General features: G+C 35.4%; 1 protein-coding gene across 2 annotated transcripts; it reads left to right on the top strand.

Moving 5' to 3' along the window:
- The first annotated feature begins 555 nt into the window (after positions 1 to 555).
- On the top strand, positions 556 to 16,112 carry LOC121370808 (acetyl-CoA acetyltransferase, mitochondrial-like). Of its 2 annotated transcripts, XR_005957732.1 has the most exons (13): positions 556 to 661; positions 4,064 to 4,117; positions 5,098 to 5,215; positions 6,511 to 6,606; positions 6,971 to 7,071; positions 8,125 to 8,217; positions 8,978 to 9,028; positions 10,585 to 10,738; positions 11,228 to 11,320; positions 12,238 to 12,351; positions 13,450 to 13,672; positions 15,247 to 15,695; positions 15,850 to 16,112. XR_005957732.1 is itself a non-coding variant. In XM_041496285.1 (12 exons), exons 1-12 carry the CDS (start codon positions 632 to 634, stop codon positions 15,365 to 15,367), a joined length of 1,248 nt encoding a protein of 415 aa, XP_041352219.1. In that variant the 5' UTR covers positions 556 to 631; the 3' UTR covers positions 15,368 to 16,112. The 2 variants fall into 2 exon arrangements, 1 of the variants encoding a protein (XP_041352219.1); XM_041496285.1 differs by having other exon boundaries at positions 15,247 to 16,112.
- The last annotated feature ends 1,324 nt before the right edge of the window (positions 16,113 to 17,436 follow it).

Below are 17,436 nucleotides of genomic sequence, written 5' to 3'. Positions count from 1 at the left end.
TAGTACATAGGCATCTGAAGGGGACAGGCGGACATATTGAATAAAAAGTCCCCCCCCCCCCCTCCAATTGAATCAACATGATATTAATACAAAATTAAAAGTTAGGTCTGGAACCAAAATAAGGTGCCAAAAAGTGTGTATTGGCGGGGGGGGGGGGGGCACACTTTATATTTACACACTTTTACACTATTATAAGCAAATATAAAGCAAAATATCTGAAAAGTGGGGGCTAATGCCCCCCCCACCCCCCTAGAATAGAAAGGCATCTGTTGTATGCTTTTATTTGTGTAGTAGTGTCAAGTAGACTATATATAGTGGATACTAAATAACAAATGCACCGGTAATATTGGATCAATCTGATTTCCCTAACGCATTATTATCTAAAGCAAAATACAAAATATAAATAGTTAAACAAAGACAGAAATCATTGAGTTTCTGCATGTTAATATAGTTTTTGGTTGCACGGAAACACAAACTTACGCTAGTAACAAAAACATAAAAGAAATTAATGCATAACAATGCACAACTAACATCACGTAAATAGCATACTATACTTGAACAAGAATTAGTCTTAGTCGGATCCATTCTTGGTCAAGAGTTTGTTGCAACCGAGACTAAAGGTGAACTTGTCATGAATTTTTCTTGTTTTCGAAAAATCCAGGTACGTTAGATGCATTGTTTTGAAGAAACTAGCAATCATTATGTGTGACACATGACATGGACTAATAATATTTTTAATGGCTCACTACTGTCATTCTTTAAAAATTGAGAATTGTAAAAAATACTAAAAATGTGGTTTAGGGGAGGTAACTCATATTAATACCAGTATCCTTCATGGTTTCACTACACTAATTATTACTCTACAGTAATATTAAGTGAGTAATAATTAGTAAGGGGCGGGACTTGGAAAAATATCCGCCCGGTCCCCCCTTCCCCTAACCCTAATCCTAACCTTAACTCCAACCCTAACTAGAACCCTAACGCCAACCCTAGCCCTAACCCCAGCCATAACCCCAACCCTAACCCTAACCTTAACCCTAACCCTCAACCCTAACTAAAAATAATAATGGAGGGGACCGGGCGGATATTATACCCGGGACCTAGCCCAGTGATAAAATGCTTGATTGATGCATGGTCTGTCTAGGATCAATATCTGTCGGTAGGCCCATTGGGCTATTTCTCATTCCAGCAAGTGCACCATGACTGGTATATCAAAGGCTGTGGTATGTGCTATCCTGTCTATGGGATGGTGCATATAAAATATCCCTTGCTGCTAATCGAAAAGAGTAGTCCATGAAGTGTGGTCCTTACAGTGGGATTGTAAATAACTCAAAATGTGTGTTTAAAAACATTTTTCTGCCATCCTTTGCGGGAGTGGGGGGGGAAAATGGTCCCAATCACAGTCACAGAATGTAATATTTTTTGCGGGATGAGCGAGATGGGTATATAAAATGCAAGATTTTGCATTACATATTGTTGATGGCTACAAAAATCAACAAAGGACCAATCAAAATTAAAGTAATGCAGAATCAGACTTGTTTTTTTAATCCATTTTTTAATGACCCTCTTCCCCCTTCCATAATGAATATGCAATAATATAATATAGGTTGGACTATACCAATTCAAATCCCATAGGCGACCATGTTAATGTTTGTGTTTAAAAAGACTATGCAATATATCAACCAAACTATGACCCATAAATATCAGTACTACAACCCCTACCTCAAAGTATTAACTGCAGAAAATGGTACCTTTCATAGCTCATTTTCGGTATAACCAGATGTTTTTACAACACCCCTAGTTTCGCACAAAATTTTAGTACTTTTTTTTTTACATGTACCCCATACATGTTCCAAGCACAAGGCTACTTGACACAGTGGTACTAGATGAATTAAAATTGTATACATTTTTAGCCCAGATGAAACAATTTTTTTTACACAACCAACACACTCACATTTATAACCAATCACAGGACTTGTGGTGTTAACTTCTCTATCAAAAGTCTGGTGCACCTCGAACTTCGACCCAGCTGGAAATTAATTGGTATAGTGCTACCATAAGAGTGACCCAGTGTAAATGTATATAAATATTTTATTTGCCATCCATGGAGAGAGCTGGCAGGCAAGCCTAAAAAATAATACCATGCAATAATGTAAACTTTTTAAAATACCCGTAGCTTATGAATGAACACCCCAGCAAATGTCAACCTAAAAGGATTATTTTCATTAATTAAAAAAAAGTTTGTTTTGTTTAACGGCACTACTAGAGCACATTGATTTATTAATCATCGGCTATTGGATGTCAAACATTTGGTAATTTTGAAATATAGTCCTAGAGAGGAAAGCCAGTACCTTTTTCCATTAGTAGCAAGGGATCTTTTATATGTACCATCCCACAGACTACAGCCTTTGATATAACAGTCATGCTGTACTGGCTGGAACGAGAAATAGCCCAATGGGCTTACTGAGGAGAACGATCCCAGACCGACTTCATTAATTAATGCAGGACCCATCAAATTAATGTTTTTGTTTTGTGTTTGGAGAAAAACATATTTAAAGTGGCCGACATTTGTCATATAAAACATTACCAACTTGAATGGTGCTATAATCATGCAAATGACATCAAGGTCTGGGACATTTGATGTCAATTTGGGAATTAAAATATTTTAGGTGTCAAATAATTATAACTGCTCATTTAAAATACTATCTATTTGGATAACAACTATCAGTTTATAGATACTGATATGTTTTAGAACCGAATGCTTATGCTCACCGAAATTGGTCTCCTTATGATAGTCTTGTGCCAAAGTAGCCCAAATACTCTACTGTTCGAGAGCTAAAGTCCGAACCACATTGATAACAACTACAATAAATTACTCTCCTACCTTTAATTACCAAATTTCACCATGTGGGTCAGACAGAAATGGTGAAAAAAACCCCAAAGTTATAGAGGCCCAGATTTGACATACTACAGTCACTCTTCGCATCCTTGTTTTGGCTTCATACACAATAAATAAAACCTATCCAATGGTAATTTGTTTATATGATATATTTGATGAAGATTACTCTTTATTTCTTTCATATTTTAAAACGTAAACATCTAAAATGATGAAGAATAAAAACATACTGACCTAGTTTTAGCATCAAGGTAAGTAAATCGGTTTTTATTTTAATGTGGAAAAGCATTGTATTACAGATACTTTGGAATTTAAATGATGTCAGTATTCCAATGATGTCACTTGATATCTCTTTACTATAACAATAAACTTGGTACATGACCTTTCCGTTTTCAGAATGCTGAATAATTCCAATGCAAAATTGCTCATCTTGAAAACATTTAGTTTGAGAATTACTTACGCATCTGACCTTATAATTATAAAATTGTTCTATTTTTGAAATATAGATTGTTATATTTATTGTGTACGAAGCCAAAACAAGGGTGCGAAGTGTGACTACCATCAGCCTTAGATGATAACCAAAGCTTGTAATTTTTTGCCAGGTGCCATTTTACTTTTTTTTAATGGCGTGGAAGGATATGATGACATGTGTTATGCTATGTAAAAAACGTGAAGACATCATATTAATTACATAAAATGTTTTAGAGGCTTCTGCTCCTCTTGGAGCCCATTGGGCTATTTCTCACTCCAGTCAATGCACCACAACTGGTATATCAAAGGCTGTGGTATGTGTTATCCTGTCTGTGGGATGATGTATATAAAAGATCCCTTGCTGCTAATCGAATAGAGTAGCCCATGAAGTGGTGACAATGAGTTTCCTCTCTCAGTATCTGTCCCTCTTGGAGGGTATTGCATAAAAAAGTAATGTTTGATGTGACTATAAGTAACTTACCAGGTATTCACAATATATAATATCTATATAAGAATTGTTTCTCATTTTTTAGAAATTTATCGATGTATAAAAGTCACAAATGGTATATATAATATAATATCTGACATGAAATTCAGTTTGATGGCAGATCTACATGTATTGAACTAACATTCATAATGTATATATATATATATATATATGATAGTTGATACACTGACTGATATTTTTATTTGTAGCCAAAATTTGGTCTGAGATGTGTTCGATATCTGACACAAGTCTCAGGATTAAACGTAAGTTTTAATATCTTGATTTTTAAAATTGTTTATGTAGAATGCCAAATGCTCTAAAATGCTTTATTGTTCTTCTTAAATTTGAATGTTATAATTAGCCTGATGTTGGTACAAGAGTATAAAAATGAAGCCATTAAAATATTATATTTTTTAAATTTTATGATTGCATTAAAAGCCTCTTGGATAAGAAAACTTTGTTCCAGGCAATAACGGGATTAACAACAGAAATGTTGAATTATGGAGATTATTTCCTTCAGAAAAAAACAAAAACTAATTAAAAATCTGTTTTGGAAAAATGTATTACAGAGTTGGATAAAGATATGTATAACAAAAACAGACTTATTGATGAAATAACGAGTATAAATATTCAAAAGTCTGCACTAAATATTGAAGCACTTCAAAATATAATAAAACATAAACTGCAAATTGAAAAATACATGTATTAAAAATGTCTGTTCAATGAATTTGAAGAAGTCTGGAGACCTTTGCAAATTTTTTCAAATGGTTCTATAGTAGTATGGAAATCTTTCTGTTTTGTCTTTTTTTCTCGACTCTATTATCTTCTTTTACTGCTGATTTGCTAATGTGAAACCTGTAATGCAGAGGTACCGGTATATGTTATTTTATTTTATTTTTTGTTCTTTTTATACATGTAGATTTATATGTATAATATGTAAGTGTATAAATGTGTTATGTATATACCGGTAATACTCATACTGTAAGTAATGCTTTCAGGGCCCCCAACCCCAACATTACTGAATGGTTTTTGGGGTAATCAAATTTATTAAAAAACTCACCCCATAAACCCAAACCCTGATGTGGATTATGTTTCCACTACTGTTGAATGAATATAAGATTGTACCGGGTTATTGATCATTCATTTTTAAACACTACAGTACTTATATTTTGAGTAGAACTAGTAAAATAAAACTATAAGATATTTAATATTAAATCTTGAACAATATACTGTTTACTTTTAGGATGTGGTTATAGTGTCAGCTGTTCGAACTCCAATTGGCTCGTTTTTGGGCTGCCTGGCTGAAGTGCCTGCTCCTCAGTTAGGGATCATTGCAGTCAGGGAGGCTGTTAATAAAGCAGGTACAGTTGTTACATGTGTGCCTATATATATCGATTCTAGTGTTTTATTGTCGTGGTGCCGTTAGTCTTCAATCTTCAGCTGTTCATGATTGTGACACTGAAATTGTGAGAGTGGGACTTTTGTGTCTCTTCATGATAAAGATATCAGGTATTTCAAGCTTAATGCACACCTAAGGTATAATAGGTATGTCAGGCCTTCGGATTTTTTCCGGTACCATGTCGGTAAAATCACAGAAGTAAAATTTAGTTTTCCATGTTTATTATATCAAGGATGATTATTCAACGAAAATAATATATATATAATTATTTTTTTTAAACAGTTTTTAATGGGTTCCCATGATCACAAGACACGGAACCGAAACAGTTTTTCCCATGAAATTTGAAATCCTATGGCCTGTATGTGTTGTCGTTTTCTATGAGTAGGTGACGTCTCATCACTGGGTAGGTACATAAAAGGCACCCTTGCTGATAATTGATAGCAATAATAACTGTGAAGTTTTATTGTTTGACGCAAGCAATTGCTCTCGTTCGCATTTGCTCATGCAAAATAATTTCTTCTTGGGCAAAAACCTGCTCGCCTTGTCAAATAAGTTATTTACTTAAAAGTACTGAGACATACCTTTCCTTAGTGCAGTTATTTCAGGTCTTTGTTTTCATTTTCTATAAATCACATGCTTTCAGTAACATGAACTGACTTGTTACAGAGATAAATCAAACTTGGTAACAAGGGCATATTTGTATTCTATTTAGACACTGAGAATAATTGCTCATCTACATAATTTCAGAACAACAGTTTATTGCTCACCATTGATTGTCAAACCATAAGTACTGTGTGTGCTAGCAGCAGCAGGTTTCTTCTCTTATTAGTCCCCTACTGGTTCAATCAGATGGGATTATAGGTTTCATATCCGTCCTTCTGTCTGTCCATCCGTCTATACCACATATAGTTTTCCGGATGTTTTCTTTAGAAGGCCTTGAGATATTGAGTATAAATTTTTTAAATAGATTTATCATGTACTGCCCCAGTTAATACTCCACAACTGTAGAACAAAAGCTGTGGTAAGTATTATTTTGTTGTGGGATGGTAAAAGATCTGTTGTTGCTAATAAGGAAAAGAGTAGCCCATGGAAGGGTGGCAACAGATTTCCTCTCTCATTATCTGTGTGGTACTTAACCATAGTGTCTGACACCATATACCCTTAAATAAAAATGTGTTGAGTGTGTTGTTAAATGAATAATTTTCTTTCTTTCCATGTCCATATGCTAGAATGTCAGTAAGCATTCTGTTCTTTCAGGCATTGCCCCTGAAGAGGTGAAGGAACTGTATATGGGCAATGTGTTGCAAGCTATGGAGGGGCAGGCCCCTAGCAGACAGGCAGCTCTTGGTGCAGGTAACATGGATGCCGTAAATATTTAATACATATTACAAATATTTACTTTATTGTCCTACCTTAAGTGTCTTCAATATTAAACATGCATAGAATATATTTTAATAGTTGTACTTTATTTGCATCAAAACACATTTCTGTAGTCGTGACATACCCAAACAAAATAATTTTGATCCCTAACACTTTTAAACTTATAAACTTTTGAACAGTTTGTTTTTTATTGATTATCTTAGAACAGTTAACATTGGTTGCAGCTGAAGTGGGGATGAATTTTAAGCAGTTAAAATTATCAACAAGATTTGCTAGTGTTTTTAAAGAAACTTGAGTCATTGTCATGGTGATACAAATTCTGATTTACTGTTTTCAGGTCTTCCCGAGAGCACACCGACGACGACAGTGAACAAAGTGTGTGCGTCGGGAATGAAAGCCGTGATGTTGGCTGCCCAGAGTCTCATGTGTGGACACCAGGTCAGCAGTTAATATGACAAAATGTGATAACTGGGTTCTGATTTGGCTTTTTGAGATAAATGCCTTCATAAGCGTACAAGGTAGGGGGCGGGGTGGGGGGTGGTGTAGGAACTGCCCTCTTATTGCTAGAGCAAAACCTCAAATTTGGGCAAAAATTATGCAGATATTTGGGCAAAATGTGCTAACTTGAGACCTTTTTACCATGTATTTCCATCATTTTATCCTCAAAATTAGTTGTAATCCATGTAAAAATGTGTAGTGTTTCGTTTGCAAACCGTATATACCTGTTTTGTAGTAATGCTAATATGAATAAATGTTGTTATCCAGATTATGGCATTTTTGTTTAATTAGGAGAAAAGCCAGCCTGCCCCCCTACAAAAATGGGAGCACGTACGCCTATGAATGCTTTTGTGAAAAAGAATTTCAGTTCTATTGTACACTGAAACACTTGGGGCTTGATCTAACTCAGTCAGTAGAGCCCTCACCTAAGGTGCCAGCATCGTAGGATCAAACCACCTCGGTGGACCCAATCTCTGATTATTGTTTTCCCCATCCCAACCAGTGCACCACCACTGGTATATCAAAGGCTATGGTATGTGCTATCCTGTCTGTGGGATGGTGCATATAAAAGATCCCTTGCTACTAATGGAAAAATATAGCGGGTTTCCTCTCTCAAACTATATGTCAGAATTACCAAATGTTTGACAGCCAACAGCCGATGATTAATAAATCAATGTGCTCTAGTGGTGTCGTTAAACAAAACAAACTGTAACTTTAACTGTTAAGAAGTGACAACTGCATCACAAAAATAACTAAGGGTCACCATATACATTTTTTATGGTCAACTAGAGAATTCGAAAATATATGGTGACATTTCAGCAAACTATTACTTGGAGAATCACTAACAAGCTATGAGGAGTTATGAATTATCTGTCCCGATAAAGGACAGATAATTTGTACACTATATGTTTTTTTATACTGTATGTGTATTATTCTGATTTAAAATGCGACTAATTGCATGTATTTATTGATTTAATTGTGCTGATATTTCAGGATGTTATGGTGGCTGGAGGAATGGAAAGTATGTCAAATGTACCATTTTATGCTAAAAGGGGAACAACTCCATATGGAGGATTTACAATGCTGGTAATTTTATTTACATGATCTTCATTGGTGCATTTTATTCCCAGTATAGTGTTGTTTTATTTATGACATAGTTTTTGTTTGTGCTTCTAAATAATTTTGTATTTCCTTTCATACTATAATATAATCACTCGACCTTTTTGCATCAGTGAAAGAAAGAAGTTCAGGTCAGGTCATAGGGTTTAATGTGCACATTCAGAACAAGCTGTCATGGGTGCAGGTGTCGGCCCATGCTGGCTCCTCTGTCCAGGACAGGAAAGGGTTAGGGGTGGGTGGGAGGAGGGACCGCCCATGATGGCAAGTACAAGAGAGCACCAGCAGCCCTACCAGGGCCGGTAGCAGGTGGGGGCATTTGTGGTGCTATTGAATTTTGAATTTCCCATAGGATTAAATCCAAAATATACAGATTTGTGCAATTTCATGAGGTTATTTTGGTGCATAATTTGGAATGGTTCGTCGAAAAGAAATGGAGCTATTTGAGTAAAGAAAGAAGATGTGATCTCATGATCTTAAATAGGATACTCAGGACACAATAAAAGGTTATAGCCAACAATTGGTTGTTAGCAAGTTTGGACCAATCTATTGTTAATACACAAAGTTTGAAGGCAAATATTCGTGAAAAGAGAAAACACTCAAAGTTTTTTCCAAAAATACTGTTATCCCATTCATTTACATATGTACATATCAGTGTGTGTGTGTGTGTGCATTTGATTTTTAATAATTATTACAGCTATGTTAATGCATCCAATATTTGTTCTTTTAGGATGGCATTGTATATGATGGTCTAACAGATGTATATAATAAGTTTCACATGGTAAGAGTTTATATGGTATTTCATCAGTTATGTTTGTTCTGGGTTTTTTATTCTCTTATCTATGTGTTCATTACCCCAGTTTATATAAAAAATGTATTACTCATATGGTTAAAAATATCTTGGTGGATATCAGTGATATGTCCTGCTAGAATGCCAAGTGGGACATAACACTTCCATGTCACATGATGTTGTCATTGATTGGTGCACTACAACCGTACAGGAACAGTTGAGTGATATAAATTAAGATCGATTATGGGTAATAAATAGGATATTAAACTCGCTACTATTTCAGATCATGTTTATGTGCCTTGTGACATAATTTTCACTCAGGATATAAACATGATACGAAATGGTACCGGCCTCGGTGGTGGCGTGGTTAGGCCATCGGTCTACAGGCTGGTAGGTATTGGGTTTGGATCCCAGTCGAGGCATGGGATTTTCAATCCAGATACCGACTCCAAACCCTGAGTGAGTGCTCCGCAAGGCTCAATGGGTAGGTGTAAACCACTTGCACCGACCAGTGATCCATAACTGGTTCAACAAAGGCCATGGTTTGTGCTATCCTGCCTGTGGGAAGCACAAATGAAAGATCCCTTGCTGCTAATCGGAAAGAGTAGCCCATGTAGTGGCGACAGTGGGTTTCCTCTCAAAATCTGGGTGGTCCTTAACCATATGTCTGACACCATATAACTGTAAATAAAATGTGTTGAGTGCGTCATTAAATAAAACATTTCTTTCTTTTCTTTCTTTGATATGAAATGGATGCTCATTTAATATCCTATAATTATCGCATGTATATTTAGTGTAAAATTATTTGGTCAAGAGATAGGACCACTTACCGGATATAACATCATATTTAGTACTGACTAAGTCATTGGTTGGTAACCATTAAAGCCATGAGGTGGGATGTAGCTCTGAGGTGCAGTGGGTCATAGGATCGATTGCCCTCAATGGACTTAGATTTTTCAGTGTCCCAACCAGTGCTCCATGACTGATATATCAAATGCTGTGGTTTGTATTGTCTTGTCTATTTTCTCTTGAAATCAAATAGGCATATTTTAAAATGTGCTACGGTGACATTAAACAAATATTCTTTTTTTTTCTTCTCCATTTTAACCACCAACTTTGTAAAAAATAATGAATTTATTTCTTTTATTTATTATTATAAATATTCTGTACAGTTGTTTGATTGGTCTTCAGATTTGATTGTTTAACCTTATTTGATTTCGATGAAATGTGGGCGGGACGTAGCCTAGTGGTCAAGCATTCACTTAATGCACGGTCAGTTTGGGACCAATCCCCGTCGGTGAGCTACTAGTACTTCTTGTTCCAGCCAATGCACCACAACTGATATATCAAAGGCCGTAGTATGTGCTATTCTGTCTGTGGGATGATGCATATAACATCCCTTGCTACTAATGGAAAAATGTAGCAGGTTTCTTCTCTAAGACTATTATGGCAAAATTACCAAATGTTTGACATCCAATCGATGTGCTCTAGTGGAGTTGTAAAAAAAACAGATTTTCACTTTAAATTTGATGAAATGTTTTTGTCAGGGTGTTTGTGCTGAAAACACAGCCAAGAAATTTGGCATTTCTCGTGAAGCCCAAGATGAGTTTGCCATTCGCAGCTACAAATATAGTCAGGAGGCAGCAAGCAAGGGCATCTTCAAGAAGGAGATCGTCCCCGTCACCATTCCAAAGAAGAGAGGTGACAGCTTGTAGTCAGTTGTTGAATGTATTTTGTTCATTTTGTCACACGGCTAATTACACTGAAACCTCGCTGTAAAGATTTTTTAAAGTTATTTTTATGTCATGATTTTATTTCTCCAAGTTACAATCATGCGATGTTAATGAAGTGAGCATCTCTTTAAAGAAAGTTGATCAACAGTTGATGTTATAAAGTGCATAAAAAAGTTCTTTGTGGGAAAGTGCATACAAAAGATCCCTTACTGCCATTTTGTTAGGGGTAGTATGTGTGATGGCAGCAGGTTTCCTCTTTCTTAACATTTAGACCCAGTGTTGCAACATCCATTAGTTAGACATCAAATGCTCGTAATTTAAAATGTGCTGAGGTGTCATGAAGGAAAACATCACTTGCACTTCATATTTGACACAAAATTATTTTATTGTGATGTGCACATGTAGTTATCATTTTCTTGTGTTTGAGTAACACCAAGGATGTTTTATTTTTATTTAGGAGATCCTGTAACAGTATCTGAAGATGAAGAGTACAAGAAAGTCAACTTTGACAAATTTAAATCCCTCAGACCAGTGTTTGTCAAGGAAAATGGTAGGTATACATCTAATCAAAAGTTAACCATTACCTAAAAAACTTTTTATTTTATTTTTTTATTGAATTGTAGATACCAAGAAAGGCAAGTTGTTTCTGTGTAAAAAGCAACACAAGGCAGATTAAAAAAGGCTTGAAGACAAAATGCCAATTTTGTTTTTATCGGACTTCAACTCTTTTTTTTTTGTTGCATTAAATAGTTTTCACAAGGTGGACTGAATTTGATCTGAAATGCTGATAAATGACCTTTACTTGAGAATGGTATAGAGTGTCTTCAGCTTCTAAAAATACTTAAGTTTTTGTTTAAGAGAATATCAAATCCTTCCTAGTAAAATGATATTTGGGGAAATAAAAATGTGGCTTTTTAAGAAAAGTGTCCTGGACAGAGGAGCCGCCATGGGCCGACACCTGTAACCATGTTCTACAGGTGTGTGCTACAACAGCTTGCTCTAAATGTGTACGTTAATCCCTATTACCTGACCTGACCAGAAAAGGCGACTGATTAACAGAGGTCACCACATGACAATGTTTGGCTTTATGAAAATGTTCAAGGGCGGGACACAACCCAGTGGTAAAGCACTCACTTGATGCGTGGTCGGTTTGGCATCGATCTCCGGCGGTAAACCCATTGGGCTATTTCTCATTCCAACCAGTGCACCACGACTGGTATATCAAAGACCGTGGTATGTGCTATCCTGTCTGTGGGATGGTGCATATAAAAGATCTCTTGCTACTAATGGAAATGGAAAAATGTAGCGGGTTTCCTCTCTAAGACTATATGTCAAAATTACCAAATGTTTGACATCTAATAGCCAGTGATGAATAAATCAATGTGTTCTTGTGGTGTCGGTAAACAAAAACCTTTTTTTCTTTTTTTAAATGAAAATTTTCATTAAAATTTTGTTGAATATTTGTAGGCACAGTGACGGCTGCCAATGCCAGTACGTTGAACGATGGTGCGGCTGCACTCGTGCTTATGACTGCTCAAGCTGCCGATAGATTGAAAGTGAAGCCTCTTGCAAGGATTATTGGTAAGTTTTGTCTTGTCTGAAAATAAATATTTCTTTAAATTTTACTAGCCTTAAAAGAGTAGGTTAGGAGTAAGTAGTGAGGTTTTTTTTATATCACAGTTGAAACCACATAGTGCTTAATGTGCAAATATAGTTTTCACATTTATGTTCTGTTCATATTGTAATAATGCTGTTCATTATCTGGTGTATTTTTATAACCATTGGTATATTAAAGATCATGGTATATACCATCAGCTATAGAAAAGTGCATATATAAAATATCTTGCTGCTAATTGGTAAAAATAGCCAGTGTTCCTGTCAGAAGGGTAAAATTCACGTACCCTAAAATCTTGAAGATTAATGAATACATTTTTTAAATTAAAAAAACTAAAATTGTAGTGAGAGAACTCCTTTTAAAATTTTTGAAAGAACATGAAATTCAGTGTCCAATTTCAAAAGATTTCTAACCCATAACCACCTACTAAGGGTACATTTTATTTTTATTACATACCCCAAAATTATTTTCTGACAGAAAGCCTGATAGCCTCTGTGGTGTCGGCAAGATCCATCTTTAAATTCCATGTATGAGAGGGAAGTGGAAGGAAATGTTTGTTAAATGACACCTCAGCACATTTTAAACTACAGCTGTTTAGTGTTTTTAACATATGAATATTTCGGCATGTGGTCAGTAGAGAAAAAGGCCGAAAGAAAATCCACTGCCATGACATAGGCTACTCCTACTAGTAAGGAAGCAGGGGATGATTTATAGGCACTGTCTTGTAGACAGGACAGTAACTACCATGGGCTTTGATGTATCAGTTGTGGAGAATGAATGGAGATAACTATTGTATTACCTAACCACTGTGAAATCACCTTTGTTTATGGTGATCTAATTTTCATTTTCTCGTCAACAAATTTAAGAACATAACGAAAATTTAATACATGTTTATATACAAAACAAATTTATGATACTACGTTTTCTATCCCCGAAATTGAAGTACCCAGTGAAGTGTGTATTTTAGCAAAACCACAAAAATTCAAAACCATGAAGATAAAGGATTTCACAGTACTTGATTCTGTTTATTTTCTCTGCTCTAATGTGTTGCATTGCTATACTAGGTTTTGCTGATGCTGCTGTGGCACCCATCGACTTCCCAATTGCACCCGCTGCAGCTGTTCCCAAGATTCTCAAATTCACTGGGGTCAAGGCCAGCGACATTGATATGTGGGAGATCAACGAAGCGTTCAGTGTTGTGGTTCTAGCCAACGTAAAATCTCTTGACATTGACATTCAGAAAGTGAACATTTACGGTGGGGCAGTCAGCATTGGACATCCTATTGGGTAGGTTTTTAGCTTAACTATAAAATTATATTTCTTACACACCCATTTCAGAATACACTTAATATTCCAGAATGATATTCCTCATGTTGTTATTTGATTTAGAAACATCCAATTAAATGCTTCGTGACAATGACCTAAATTCATTGAAATTAACACTACCAAAACCTATTTCTACCTTTGATGTACAAGCTAACAATACAAGTGCATTCATTGAATGTTTAATGGCACTCCATCACAAAGAACACATTGGCTTCTGGGTATATACAAGTGAAAGCATCATAAACAAGTTTCATCTGGAAAAATTGGAATATGTAAGAAATAAAAAAAAATTTGTGTTCGTTAGATAGCATTTATCTTACAACCTACCAAAGTCACATTGTTTCATATGTCTTAAAACAACTTGTGAAATAGAGGATACTCCCTGAGTATCTTGTTATATCATAATTTATCAACACGAGTTGATAAAAGTATGAAATTCGAGGCTTGCCGAGGACTTTTATCATTGAGTGCTGATAAATTATGATATCACAAGACATGAGGAGGGTATTCTTTTTATCATCCATTATCCTTTTTTTTCATTTGTGACAGTTGTAAACAATGTCAGTAATGTGGGTCGAATGTCACTATATTTGGCAGCGGTAGACTCGTTAACTAGCAGAACAGCAGTGGCGTGACGTCACTAATGTGAAGCTGAAACAAACACAGTAACGTAACAAAACATTGTCTTGTGATTAAAATGTGACCAATCAAGATTATAAGAAGCTATATCTCCTGCTCAGAAGAAATATTTTAATTTATTGCATTGAAGAAAACAGAAGGAATGGTGCATTATGAAGATTTAAAAAATATCTTATTAAATTTCTCAGTAAAGGTAGCATCATGTAAATCAATTCTGGGCCCGTGCTTATAAAACTTTTAGAGTCTAGACTCAATCGCTAATGATGTCACATTCATACAATTTGTATGGCGTTGTCATCACATTACTGTCTCAGACTCTATCAGTCTCGAGTCGAGACCCTAAAAGTTTTATAAGCACCAGGCCTGGTTTGTTTAATATGTACTGACTGATACTCTGAATTAATGTTATGCAGGTATTGTATTTGAGATTATTATTATTATTTTTTTTTTTTGATACCGCTAGATTTTTACAAATATTTTTTTTTTTTGATACCGCTAGATTTTTACAAATAATGTAATCTAAATATTTTGGGATTCTGTCTCATAATATTTCACCGACCCAAAATATACTAAATTTGTGACCTGTTACTGATGTTACTTCTGTGGTAATGTAAACTCTTACATCTTATGTTTCAGCATGTCTGGAGCTGTTACTGATGTTACTTCTGTGGTAATGTAAACTCTTACATCTTATGTTTCAGCATGTCTGGAGCTGTTACTCATGTTACTTCTGTGGTAATGTAAACTCTTACATCTTATGTTTCAGCATGTCTGGAGCTGTTACTCATGTTACTTCTGTGGTAATGTAAACTCTTACATCTTATGTTTCAGCATGTCTGGAGCTGTTACTCATGTTACTTCTGTGGTAATGTAAACTCTTACATCTTATGTTTCAGCATGTCTGGGGCTCGCCTCACCGGTCTCATGGCTCACAACCTGAAGCCTGGACAGAAAGGTCTGGCCTCCATTTGTAACGGCGGCGGTGGAGCGTCGGCCATTTTGATAGAAGCATTGTGATTGGTCGGGACTAAATTACACAACAAATGGTGCACACCGTAAAAGGATCTCCTGAATATTAAGCGAGGTGCATCGATTATTTTTCAATCAAGCAGCTACCGTGTGAGATTTAGTATTGTTCGACATGTCACAACGTATGTGTGTATGTATATATATAAATATATATAAACTAAATATATATATGTATCTGTAATAGTCATATAAGCTACTTTGGTTAAGCACCGACCTCACGAATAATCATCCAATATAGGTAACAGTGACCTGTATTTATAATTAAGTAGTCATTTGTCCAATTTTTTTTATATTTCTACCTCTATACCTAGTGCAGGTTCACAGTATTATTACATTATTTAGTTGTAAATATTGGAAGCACTGATCTAAAAAAATTATAGATCATTTAAAACTATTAGAAATTCTATAGATAAATCCAGAGAATTGTGAAACTTTAGGGAATGCAGTTATAAACTGTTAGAATAGTGCAGGTTCACAGTATTATTACATTATTTAGTTGTAAATATTGGAAGCACTGATCTAAAAAAATTATAGATCATTTAAAACTATTAGAAATTCTATAGATAAATCCAGAGAATTGTGAAACTTTAGGGAATGCAGTTATAAACTGTTAGAATGGAAAATCATTAATATCATCTAATATAGGTACCAAGTCGCATGCTATCATTGTATGTTGTATGAATCTTCAAAGTGTACTTCAAAAATGAAATAAAAAACCTGTATGTGAAGCAAGCATGAAGTTGTTTGTCATTATATTAATGAAGTACAAACTACAACAAATGTCGCAAGATGTTTCATTATTATGTGTTAAGTGACTGGATGTTATTATTTTTTTTATTAAGTTGGTGGTCTATATTATGTACCAACATACCAGCACAGAACATGATGAACTGTAGAACACGGTAAATGGGTCTGATCAAATGGCTTCCAATCTCATTGGGGGTGGGGGCAGAGGGGAGCGGTGCAGGACTTGACCCTACGGTAAAGTGTTCACCTGATGTGCAATTATCTAGAATCCTTTTGGTGAGCCAGTTGGAGTATTACTCATTAACCAGTGCTCTATAACTGGTGTGACAAAAGGCCAGGTTATGTAATATCCTGCCTGGGATGGTTCATATAAAAGATCCCTTGCTGCTAATCTAAAAAGGTAGCCCGTGGTATTGAGTGATGGCAGCAGGTTTCTTTTCATCTGTATGGTCCTTAACCATTTAATCATAAATAAAATGTGTTTAGTGCATTGTAAAAATAAAACATTTCTTCATTCTATTTATCTCTAAATAATTAAATTTTCTTTGCCTCTATACACTTTATGGCAATCTGATTGGTCCAGAGGTGCCTACTTTTTTTCGTTCATACTGTGATGAACCGAAAAAATTTAAGCCATGCTTACTACCCCGCCCCCCTTGCACTACTTTTGTGCAACAAGCCGGATTATTCAGGCAACCATATTTAGATATTTTGAAGGAAACGCACGTGAAAAATACAGAAGCAATACAAAAAATTAATGGAAAATGCTATAGCAGAGTAGACATCGATTTTTTTAAAAACCCAACAAACGAACCTCTTCACTAATCATGAAATGAGACTGTCGGTGGCCAAAGAAATGTAGGAAACTTCACACCTGAAACTTACTTGTAAGCATTCTTCTACAGCTGTTGGCGAACATTAAACATTCCCTTCATTCACATTAAAAATATATAAACTAAACATGAATCAAACAATTCCTTCTAATATAACTAAATGATCCGTAAAAATGCACACAGCAGCAGCTAGAGGAAATGGTGTTGCTTATTAAAATTACGTCATTTACCTGTTGCGGTTGGAGAGACAAGGACTGGAATGTGGCAGTGGACAGCAAAAGAAGTTGAAATATGGGAGGAGTTGCCAGATCGGGAAGAAATGAGGTGGAATTCAAAGAAGTAAAAGGAAAGGGCAGTGGGATAAAAAATGTTTAAAAAAAAATACATGGGTTATGTCTACTGCACTGCAATTAAGAATTGTTTTATTTAGAACAATACCAATTCAATGACCATTGTTCAGGCCTCTTAAAAATTGCA

The sequence above is a fragment of the Gigantopelta aegis genome, chromosome 4 (assembly GCF_016097555.1).
Source record: "Gigantopelta aegis isolate Gae_Host chromosome 4, Gae_host_genome, whole genome shotgun sequence".
In the NCBI taxonomy this organism is placed as follows: domain Eukaryota; kingdom Metazoa; phylum Mollusca; class Gastropoda; order Neomphalida; family Peltospiridae; genus Gigantopelta; species Gigantopelta aegis.
The sequence above is the reverse complement of the archived record's forward strand: the minus strand, read 5'-3'. Positions and strand labels throughout refer to the sequence as shown.

Bases quoted from the DNA above. Each gene is read 5' to 3' on its own strand.
- LOC121370808 (XM_041496285.1), top strand. From the start codon at position 632: ATGAATTTTTCTTGTTTTCGAAAAATCCAG. The intron at 662-4,063 runs GTACGTTAGATG...TTTTATTTGTAG, and splicing joins CTTGTTTTCGAAAAATCCAG to CCAAAATTTGGTCTGAGATG. The intron at 13,673-15,246 runs GTAGGTTTTTAG...CTTATGTTTCAG, and splicing joins AGCATTGGACATCCTATTGG to CATGTCTGGGGCTCGCCTCA.